The sequence below is a fragment of the Betta splendens genome, chromosome 21 (genome assembly GCF_900634795.4).
Source record: "Betta splendens chromosome 21, fBetSpl5.4, whole genome shotgun sequence".
Lineage (NCBI taxonomy): Eukaryota > Metazoa > Chordata > Actinopteri > Anabantiformes > Osphronemidae > Betta > Betta splendens.
The window spans coordinates 8,015,985-8,027,955 of NC_040899.1; the positions used below are offsets into that span (position 1 = coordinate 8,015,985).

The 11,971-nt window shown below is 44.4% G+C and overlaps 1 protein-coding gene across 1 annotated transcript; it reads right to left on the bottom strand.

The window, feature by feature from the left end:
- Positions 1-1,838: 1,838 nt before the first annotated feature.
- On the bottom strand, positions 1,839-11,198 carry sox21b (SRY-box transcription factor 21b). Its single transcript, XM_029136984.3, has 2 exons — positions 10,269-11,198; positions 1,839-10,141 (listed from the first exon to the last, which is right to left on the bottom strand). Exon 2 carries the CDS (start codon positions 10,126-10,128, stop codon positions 9,382-9,384), a length of 747 nt encoding a protein of 248 aa, XP_028992817.1. The 5' UTR covers positions 10,129-10,141; positions 10,269-11,198; the 3' UTR covers positions 1,839-9,381.
- Positions 11,199-11,971: the final 773 nt, after the last annotated feature.

Here is an 11,971-nt window from a genome sequence, read left to right on the forward strand (position 1 = left end):
TCGGAAATGAAAAAAAAGCATTTGCAATTTAATGACATTACAGCTCCCAGCTTAGCCCGCCGTGCTGCGAGGCGAGGAGCAGAGAAAGGGGAGAGCGGAAGAATGGAACCGGGTGTCATCAATGTTTTTTTTTTCTTTTTCCTTGCAAGAAGCAGCACTGAATTCTTCTTATTCTTTTCAAAACCCTTCCCTTCTCCATCCTTCCTGCTATTTTGTTCTCCTGCCCATAGTTTCCTCGCCTTTGTCCAAATGAAATTATCTATTATTTTATTCAGAAAACTTGCCGTCCTCTGCCATTCTGCTCCCCTCAGCATCCGATTCCCTCTGATTTTCTGTAGTGAAACACATCAACCCTGGCCGTGGGGTTGTCTCTCTCTCTCCCTCCCTCTCCCTCGCCCCCTCCCCATTGTCTGGCTTCATCAAAGTGCTTGATGCTTGGCGCAATAAAGAGGAGCAAGCCTCCATGTTGTCCCGACGTTCAGACCTAATATGAGGAGCGACGGCAGGTGATGAGCTGGAGAGAGAATCACCTCCGCGTCTACATTTCAGTGGCAGCAAGCGATCCGTCCAACCTATGCGAAACTCAGTGGTTTTCTTCTTTTCTCCCTGGCGGCTGTCAGGCAGCTGCCTTATTATAGAAGGCTAATTGTGCAGGAAAGCAGATTATGAGAGTGGCAGGATGTACTCCTTGACCATGTGCTAATGTGATGACAAGTTTGGGGACCCTCTAAGCAAAAGGCGTCGCACGCCAGGGCACTTTTGGCACCGGCTATAATCTGCCTTTGGTATTAACTCAGCAAACCGGCTTGTTTGAGTATGGATCAATCGCTCGCTCATTATTTTTACAAGAAAGCTTTATATTGAAGGCGCTTTCCTGGTGTTGATCTCTCATTAACCATGCTATGTAAATGCACTGGCAATCCCTGTGTAAGGGATATGTCACCCCAGGGCCCGGGCTTGCAGAAGCATGTTAAGGAGAAGAAGGGGCAGGAAATTTGGGTCAGTCGCCGTCGCCAAAACTTGAATTTCAGGTTTCGCTCGCAGCCCCCTGCTCAGCCTTTCTCCTTTAATGTGTTTTTGTTTGGTGATGTTATGTTTTAAATGTCAGCCCTGGAGCCGTCCAGCAATTTAGCAGGCACAAAAAGCCCGGTCTCGATGTCGCTTCCAAGTGTTCGTGTTACCTCCGCGAGCGCCGCCGGCTGCAACATTACACACGCTCCATTCACCGGTGATCTTTTATCACCTCTGAGCGCATTGAGTGTACAGGTAAAAGGTTAGCCGGGGTCAGGGGGGGGCGGTAATATTACAGGAGCGGCGGCGTTAGCTTGGCGGCGGCGCTAGCTGCCCGCTAACCGCGCTGATTTATCCGACTGGAAAGGACCTGACATGTGACACTGGATCCGGCGTCTGCACCAGCTGAATTAGCTGTCAGGATTCATTGTGCATCAAATTAAGGGGGGAACTATTTCAACTTGTTTACTCATTTTTTTTCCTACATATACATACAAACATCCAACAATTCATGGTGCTCAGACATCCTTTCTGCTTGACAAGGGATCACGAGGCACGTGGTACGGAATAGAAGCCGCTGCCATATTTGGCTGCTGTGTGCGCTGGCACAGTGAATGACGCAACAGGAAAATAAAGCTGACAGCACCAGGCACCGGCACGGCGCCTCTTTTGCCGCCCTACATACATAAATCTCTTATTATTGCTCTGCGTTAGATATATTTTTACACCTGCCTGCGCTAATATCAAAGTGCAGAGCTTTGCCTGTAGACGCTCAAGTTGGTTTGTGTCCCTTGTGTGGATTTGTATAGGCGCCATTCCTTTGAGGAGGCAAAAAAAAAAAAAAAACCCGCTGCTATTCCCAGGGTTCACTCCTGGTTGAAAAGGCCTGTCAAAGGCCACTGTTCCACTTGACCCACTTTATTTTTCATGCAAACTACTGTAATGTGGTTGAATTAACGCGCTGAAAGATCCAGATCCCCCCCCACCCACCCCCTTCAACCCCTACCTCCGTCTCCGCCACATGTGCTGCCGCGGCTCCGCGTTCTTGCTAGCACTTTTAATTGCTGCCGGTAACTCGGACGCCCGTCGGCTCCGCAGGAGAGGGACGCGAATAAAACCAAGTATCCGACACGGCGGAATAATGAAGGGAACGTTTAGAAAGGAAGACCTCTTAAGGGCTCAAAGGAGAGAGCGAGCCAGGCAAAGACGTCTGCGCGTCTGCAGCTCCTAGCCTTGTAACATTTTTGTTAGCAGCACAGTGAGAGTGAAGGCCAGACTTTTGATTGCTTTCCCTATTTCACATCCTTTTATGGGCCCATTTTCATCCTACACACAAGCAAACAAAGACAGTATAAATACTATGTTCAAAAGCCATTACCTTCAATGTAGCCCCTTTATGTGGTAACAAAGAAGATGGAACATTTCCTCGACACAATATGACTAGGCACAGCATAATGATGCGGCTAAACAGTACAGGGTGTCTGAAGGACCCCTGCGTGTGATGTCTCATGGGACCATTCATAATAGATTTGTTCTGAGGACCTTCACATTACTTCCCAATTAAGGTATGAAGTCATGCTCCTTCATCAGTATAACTAATGGCACGTTTCACCAAGACGCCACGTTTCGAGATTAAAGGCGCGTTCTGCAAACGTCGGCTTTTCTGCTCGACATGATAAGGTGCCCGCCGCCAGTGACGTCCCAGCTGTCACCCAGGTGCCTGGGTTCTTTATGCCGGAACGACCACATAGACGTCACGCTACGGCTGCACAAGTGCGTGTGGAAGAACAACGTAAAGCATCAGTGATGTTCGGTGATGAACGAGCGCCACACCTGATGCTCTAGCACGTGCGGCGCTAAACAGCTACTGCATGCGCTCAACAGGAGCTGCTGCCAGACGGCACCAGCAAAACCCAAGTCTCCAGCCGCCCAACGCATTCCTCAGGATCCCAACATTTCAATACACCGAGATTAGTTATGGAGACACATATCATTTGGAAATGATCTATTTTGCCACTGTTAATTACAACAAGTCTGCAGAATTCCACTGCTAAAGCACGATATCACAATGCAGGGTGTGAATCCCAAATCAAGCTTTGCACACCATAATCCTGTTAAAATGTAATAAATAATCCCTGTGAATTAATGCTGGCAATATTTCATTTTAATAAGTTCTTGTAAAAATCGAGAGAGCACGAGAGAGAGAGAGAGAGAGAGAGAGGGGGGGAAATTGATGGCATTACAGCTCACTCACTCGCAGTGTGCAGGAGGGAATCATTCCTTCTCATTAAAGGTGCAATCTTCGAGCCCCCCAGATCTTTGTTGTAATAACTGGGGAAAATAATCTCTTTTATTGATAGGCACATGTAGCAGAGAGTATGCCAACTGACAGGTACTTATCTTTCGCCTGTGTCCTGTGTTATAGAAAGATATAATTCTTTGTGACTGCTCCTCGGGGCATCAGCTCTTCAACTTCATTATTTCTACTCAAGATAGATATATTTTTTTTCCCTTGAAAACCTGAGAATTAATATGAGAGCCAGCAATCTCTGCCAGCGGTCATTTGGAAATGGAACAAAAAATGTCATGTCAGTTTAAAGAACATTTTTAAAGGCTGCTCAGTGACATTATTCTAATTTATTGATGGATTCATAGAATAATCCCATGCCTCCTGTTTTGGGTTATTAACTTAATGATTTCAGTGACTACCTAGCAGCTATAGGGTCTTTTAAGAAAGTCTAATCTTGTCAAACATTTGATGGAGTCGGCCCACAACATCTGTACTTGTTGTGTTTATCCTAAAGTTTCAACGTGTTTATTCTAAAATCGCACAGTCTCAGACCTTTTGTAGTGTCTGAGCATGGCTCATAACATAATGGCTCTTATATGAGTGAATGTGAGTGTGGAGGCGCCGGTGCAGTGAGTTCCTTCAGACAGCAGTGGGAGCTTTAGAGTCGGACGGGCTGTCGTCAGCAGAGGCATCTCTCAGCTCAGCTCCTGATTCACACTCTAACACCACACACACCTTCACCCTAGCATTTATAAAACTGGGACTATGTTTCCAGTTGTCAAAGATATATTCTTCAGACCTGTGGAATATCTATGGTATTTAATTTACTTTATTACCGAAATACTTTTAACTTAAATGACGTAAGTGAACAAACATTTTACCTTGTTTTGTTGTCAGTTCATTTTTGTTTACCTCATTTATCCTTATTGGTGAACTGTAGTGGAGGCATTCAGTTTCTAAGTCACATTCTTTTTAAAATTTATCTTCAAATATTTATTTATTCGACGTAAGAGTGAGGGCAAAATCCTTAACTGGTAACATTTAACTGAGGATTCATGGCGACAGAAGCAGCATGTGTTATGTTTCCTATGATTTATGGGCTGATGGTTTGAGTAACACATATTTATTTCTCTTTAGGATTATTTATTTGTGATGTGTCCAAAATCCTCCGCGAACACACACTGCATGAGAAAACAGCAATTATGTGAAAAAGCTATTTTATAAAAACGCACATATGAAGATAATAAAATAACCACCAGTTTCTTGAGATGCTAAAGAAGCATCAGACCTCCTTGACGCAATAACAAGGTTACGCATTGCAAACATACACAATCACATGTTCACACATAAACAAGACCAGTGTGTCTCCACACAGCGACGCCTCAAGGTTGGATTTCACCAGCCTCAGTGGGAGTGATGTACAATGTATACCAACACGTAGGACAAATAGCAGAGCTCTGTGGCTATTGTAATGAATGTGTTCTTGCCAGACGGGCTGGTGGAGTTCACTCATCTCACCTGTAAAACTCATGATTACCTCAACTACCCCCCAGTCTGCCGCCTCCACCTACCGACACCCAACCTAATTCAAGCGTTGCCTCTCTGAACTCCGGCAGGGGTCCATCGACTTATTGCATTATGTACTATTAAACAAACTTGGACTTCTTAAAAGCAGAGCCAGACTTCAGAGGCTGTGTGCCATGTTTATATAGGGATGGACTGTACAGTATACAGAGATTTCTCATTTCTCCTGGTGACCTTGGGCACAGTGACATGTACGGTTTTGAGGCTTTGATTTGCCACGTTGAGAGGTTGCGGAAAAGGTGCAATGCAAGATAATTTTGGCATTTTTTCCCTCCTGGGAGCATAGAGATGTAAGAAATACTGCAGTTCATCCTCCAGAGATTACAGGTAATATGACACACAGCCATAAACATTCTTGACCCAACCTGATGATGGAGATATTGCTTCAGGAGAGACTTTTCACACTTTGATTTGCCTAAAATGAGATGGAGAAGTCAGTGATCAGACTCTTTGAGGTTCCTCACAGAGAAGCCAGCTCTGGCTGTACATCTCCCAGCATTGTACACGGCGCATACGCGCTACGACAGCCAGGTGAGAAAGAAGCAGACGGCCACAAACAAACAGGCAAATATCCTCAAAGAGATGATATTGGTGTATTATTCATGTCTGGAGCAAATACTAAGATGATCCATCTGAAACCATTGAAGCCAGGTGATAATCCACATGCTTGTGGGGCAGCCCTGGGCGATTTAGGGATGAGAAAGCCATTGTACGTCCCTTTAAGGTCAACACGGTTTGAACCAGCGATACATATGTATGTTAATTTGCCTAATCTCACTTCTACAAATGTCTTACAGGCACATAAAGGGTTTAACACCAAGACATAATGATATCAGGGCATCAGGCGGAGGCTTATGAAATCAGGAGGCAGCCACGTCTAAAATCTTGTGGTTTTGTAGTAAAATGTAGGATTTTTATTAAACATTAGCTAAATTCTGAATATTTATATTTATATATATATTTCTAAATCCACACAGTGACTCACTGAGTTTTTTGGGATTAGGGGTTTGATCATTTTTTTTGATTTTTAAAATGCTGCAATAAATAATTTGTTCCTATTCTTTGCAAACAATAAATAGAAAAAGCTTTCATATAAAATTTGCAACTATCTGCTTTGTTTATTATTCACGTTCAATGAGCACTTTAACAGGAAGAGCAGGTATTCAGGTTCCTAATCTCTGAATGCCATAGGAGAAGACGCGACGGCTGCTACAGCACCTTTTAAACGTTTAAGAAAAGTTTTTATGTAATTAGAAAAAACAACAACACTGGTTTTATGCACGTTTTTGTATATTTTCTTCAGCATCTTATTTTCTAAATCAGTGCCAGATGTTTATCACCATGCAATGATTTATTCCCACAAATCAGCTCCTCAGAGCAGCTCTGGTTTGGGAGTGTTTACTATATATATTTATATTTAAATTTGTTTTTAACAAGGTTTACTCATTAGATTTATTTAAAAAAAAAAACTAGGACTGCATGATAAAAAAGGTGCAAGAAAGTCCAAACTCTGAGTGTAAAAGCCACAGACATGATTTCTGCTGAGGGTATTTATTTGGTTTTCTTAAATAAACTATTTTACAAGAATTACATATTTAGCATAATAGCATCATGGGAATTATGTTTTATCGCCCCTGGTGTGTCGAGGCTCTTTGAATCAGGGATTTAAAAACATTTCTCAGCAAAAAAAAAGTTTCTCCATTTTTTTTTCCATAGTTGCATCTCCACCTTGAACATTCATCTCCCGTCTTAGACAGAAAAAAAAAACATAGGCTATCTATTCAAAAGGCATTTAGTCCATTTCTTTCTTGGCCGGTAAACCTATTCATCAATTGTTCTGGCTTGTAGATTTCATTCTAATGCTAATCTGGCGTGTTAAATATCTTTTTGTTCGCCTTTCACCGTTTTGTCATTCAGTTTATCCAGTTTTGGCCACCCATTTTATTTATTTATGCGCCTGCTCCTATTCATGCGCTCATGTATTTTTTATTATGTTGTTTCACTGTCATGCAGTGTCAACTCACTCTATTCAATGTGGGCTACTTGAAGGGCTTGGAGGGACAAAGCGTGTACACATTGCAGTGCTATTCACTCCGGCCAGCTGGATCGGCTGAAAAAAAAACCTTGTGAAAAGAAATCCTCCACAATGGACACAGAAGAAGTGCACAATGCTAACAGTTTTCCAAATACCACTGATTGCTTTCATCACAATGAGAGAAAGCAGCCGCTTTTGCTGAGCTCCACTTCAACAAACAACACTCTCACAAAACCTCCCAACCCACGTTTTGTTCCCAGACAAAACCTTCTCGACCGTCTAAACGCTCCCAGAGTTGAAAAAAGTTCTTTCAGCTTTCTTCCCCCTTTTCCTGGAGAAAAAATATAATAAAAAGGCCAAAGAAAGAGAAAGAAATGGCCACTGAAATCGTAATGAAAGTTCTTTCACAGACCTGACGACCTTCTCTGCACTGTGATCAGCGTATGACACCTAAAAAAATCCATTATAAATAACAATATCCTTTACATTTTGCTATTTAGATCACATGTTCTACTGATGTGGTTGTCTTGAAAGAAAGAATAAACGTAGAATAATTATAAAAACTTAAATAAATCAAACAGATATTTAAAGGCCTGTGGTCAAATTCGAGAGAAATTTTAAGATGACGTAGAGTTTAAATAGCACCAGATTTGACAGCTCCCAGTTTTTTTTCTAGACCATAAATGCAGCACAAGGTCACTTGCGCGTTATTTTCGGGGCCAAGAAGGAAGTTCCGTGGAGAGAAGTGATCGGGGTGTTACAATGGAGAACATAGCGGTGAAAGGGTTTAATTAACCGTGACCGAGATAATTATCCCTGGACTGTCCAAATTAGTTTTGCATAATCGCTCTGATCCTTATGAATTAATCTCCCGGTGTAATCTAGGAGGGGCCGCTTGCTTGAATAACACACTTTACACGTTACAGATCCAATAAGGAGAAACACACACGCACACCTGCTATGCGCGCGCACGCGAGGACGCGCGCTCCCAAAGACAGGTGATCGGCGTGTCTGGTAAGAGTCTGTCCCTTTTAGATGATATTAAATATACCTGGGTTTTCGTTTCAGACACGCGAGCTCGCACTCATCTGAGGCTCGTTTTAAAGACCTCAGCCTCAAAGACGAGCCTGTTGTGCAGCCCGAGCCTCTCTCCCTGCTCCGGTCCTGGGAAAAGTAAGCTCAGTGCACCGCGCAGTTTTATCTTCCTTCCTATTCACGATTAAAATTGTGATAAATAAGGTTTTGGCTCCCGATTACAATGAGCTGATTTAGATTTCCCCAGTAATGCCTTTGAAAGCGCGGACAAAAGCGGCCTTTGGAGGATACCTTACACTTCACCTGGACTGAGGAGCAGGAGCAGGAAAAGAAAAGATAACAATCGTGTTCGTCTCATCAAGAACTTACAGCCGCGATTCCCCGTCGTTTTAATCCGAATACGCTTTATTGTAGTCCTTTGCTCAACAAGTGAACAGTAGCAATAGGCTGAAGTACATAACGGATTAAAGAAAACACAAAACATACAAATTCCATAAGAGTTAGTTAAAAACGTTTTTTTCTGCTGCACATGATACGAGGAGTGTGTGTGTGTGTGTGTGTGTGTGTGTGTGAGGGGGGGGGGGGGGGGGTCAAGATGATCAGCTCCTGGAATGAACTTCCATCTGGATTTCTTTCTCTTTTTTTTAACTGTTTAAGAAAAATAATAATAAAAAAGGTCTGGTGAGTCAAACCTGAAAGTTGCAACGCACTGAAGTTAGATATCACTTTCAAAATAAATTACATAATCTACGTTTCATGTGCAAATAATACAGAACTAGTCTTGTCCTTTTTAAAATTGTCTGGGTCACCATAGATTCCACTAAACAATAAATATTACAGACATCTATAAAACGGTTTAAAAACTCAAAATATACAGCGGATTTCTAAATACGCAGGATCCTGGCCCCGTCTCAAACACTAAGCCTAGGAGGGCGAATAAACTAGAGTCATTTGGGTCTGTACACATTTACAGTCAGTCCGGGTGAGAAAACGTTGACAGTCCTCCGTGATCCGTGAATTATTAGCCTACAGCAAACTCGCCTGCGTGGGAGGAAGTGGTCGCGTGATCAATCTGCTCACTGCGTCTGCTGCCCTCGGTTCCAACAGGTACAACTCGCAACGAGACAGGAATCAAGCTGTGCACGAGTCGTCACAAATTGCTGACCCCCCCCCTCAAATCGTGCACGTCTGCCGTCCTTCAGTCCTCCGCGTCCTCTGGTTGTGAGAGGCGGTGACTGGGTCGTAATAGATTAGAGAGTTCTCTAAATAAGCATTACCTTAGATAAAGGCATTAATCAATATACAAACACATGTGATATCTGAGACGACGAGCACTTCATCACATGTACAAGTTTGTGCATGCATAATAAAACTCTTGCATGAGTAGCGTTTGCGTTTGTTCGTTTTCTTTCTCGCAGTAGTCCTATCATAACGCCGCGGCGTACGCGGGGTACGGTTCGAGTTGCGGTTTCCCCATGCCGGGCAGCAGGATGTAGGCCAAGGGCGGCTGGAGTCCCGCTGAGGGCCACGCCGTACAGTTACACGGGATCATGTAGCCCGGGTTTCCCGGGGACGGGTGCGAGTGGGTGTGGGCGTGCGTCCCGCCGCCCACGCTGCCGGTCCCGGAGAAGGCGGTGGCGCCTCCCGGCGGGTAGCCCAGCGGGGACGCGTACGGAAACGAGGGCGGGGAGAGCTCGGTCATCTTGGATCCCAGGTCGAAAAAAGAGTAGGGGTTCGTGGACATGGCCGGGTTGAAGAAAACGCGCGCGGCGGCGGCCGCCGCGGCCGCCGCCGCCTTGTCCGGGTTCCCAATGACGGAGTCAGAAAGCGCTCCAGCCGAAAGCCCGTTGACTTTGAGCGCGTCGTGCTCCCCCAGGTTGTAGGGCACCGGGAAGGAAAACTTGTCTTTCTTCATCAGCGTCTTGGGCTTCCGCCTCGGTCGGTATTTGTAGTCTGGGTGCTCCTTCATGTGCATCGCTCGCAGCCGCTTGGCTTCGTCGATGAACGGCCTCTTCTCGGACTCGGTGAGAAGTTTCCACTCGGCTCCCAGCCGCTTGCTGATCTCGGAGTTGTGCATTTTCGGGTTCTCCTGAGCCATTTTCCTGCGCTGGGCTCTGGACCAAACCATGAAAGCGTTCATCGGGCGTTTGACGTGATCCATCGGTTTAGACATGTTCGCACGCACGCTGTGTGGGAAGAAAAGCAGATTTCAAATAGAATCCGAAATATATATAACTTTGAAAACAGTACAATAAAGCCGGTTGCGTTCGTTCTACATTCACAACAGCCGCAGTTCGCGCGTCGCCTACTTACACGAGACTTCAGTTCTTCATCACAGCGCTGATTATCTTCTCAAAAGTACAAGTGGCAGCGTCCGTATAGTGCGCAACTTATGTTTTCTTCTTCATGGTGACACCGCCACCGATGCGCCTTTAGCGAGCGGGAGAGAGCGGGACAAAAAAGAAACGCGCCCCTGTGTTCCTCTTGTCGCCCGAGACTGTCAACCACCACTCAGCAGCAGCATTTACGCGAGTGAATGATAAGTCCCGCTTGCCCCATGTGAAATACAGGATTGTGTGGCAGGTAGTGAAAGTGCCACTGGCGCATGCGCAGCAGCGGCGAACACGCCGACAAGTGCCGAGCGATTTTTTTTTAAATCCCACCCCGAGTTTGAGAAGAGACGCGTCTGGTTTAATACGTCTTTATTTATTAAGAGTGTTTAAACTTAAAGCTGTGATCTCGAAGTGAAATTAGACGTTGCAAACAAATAGTAATACAAATAGCAAACAAATAGTAATGCAAACAAATTGTCAATATAATTGCGGATTTCAATTCAAGTCCTGATTTTCAGTTGTTACAGGCGACGGGTGCACCTGTAATAACTGGGCACTGCCGCGCGCGCGAGCCGCTCACTGACAGTCAACACGGACAGATCTGGTGAAGGTGACAGTAGCCGACAGGTGCGCATTGTTCCAGACGACTCTCAACTGAATCTGAGCCATCAAACACACAGACACAGAGTACGTAGACGCACATGCACATGCACGCGCACATGCACGCACACACACGCACCTTCACGCATTCAAACATTGATCAATGATCCCAATCGCCACTTCCCTCTGTTTTATGTCCTTAACCAGCTTGAATGTTATGGTGTCACTGCACTCTCACCTTTCTCCTCCTCGTGGGTGGCTCTGCCAGTGAAAAGCAGTGTGTGTGTGTGTGTGTGTGTGTGTGTGTGTGTGTGTGTGTGTGTGTGTGTGTGTGTGTGTGTAAAACAAGGAAGGTAAAAAAAATGTCTTCTTTAATTTTCTGATATTGTGGCATTTTGTAGTAAATACGCAAATGTTGAGAAGGTCTGGAGTGTTTCTAATCGCGCTTGGTGAAATTAATTACTTTCCTGAAATCCCTCTTTTCACTTTCACTTCAAAGGACTTTCCCAAGGGCAGCGAATCGACAGCTGAAATTAGGTTGTCGAATATTCAACTAAGCAGTAACAGTTATCTGCGGGACTTGTTGCAGGTTTTAAGTGGTTTGTTCTCGCACCTTCTGCGGTGTACATAATTATTTATGTACAAAAAAAAAACGGAAACAGAGAAAAAGCTGTATCGAACAATATTATAAACGATGAATTAGGCCGGTTCGAGCGTGTAATTAGGATATAAATTATTGTCGTATTTTATTCACATGCTGTTGTTCTTTTTTAACAGTTTATTATAACCCATATAACCCTATAATGTTCATGCATTATTGTTATTATTAAATATGACCGATGTAAATAATGCGTTCGTGGGTAAAAGTTGAATGCTGACCCACTCTAACCTGATGCGCAGCAGACAGCGTCTTCTTTTTGTTCAAATTCCTGTTAACGGGGATTGGAGTTGTTTTATCGCAGCGGATAAAACACGCTCACTGAGAGACCCTCGCGCTTTTGTCTCGGGCAGAAAACTTGACAAGGTGAGGATGATCCGCGCCAAAGAGACGGCGACCAGATGAGAGACAGACCTGCTCCCTGA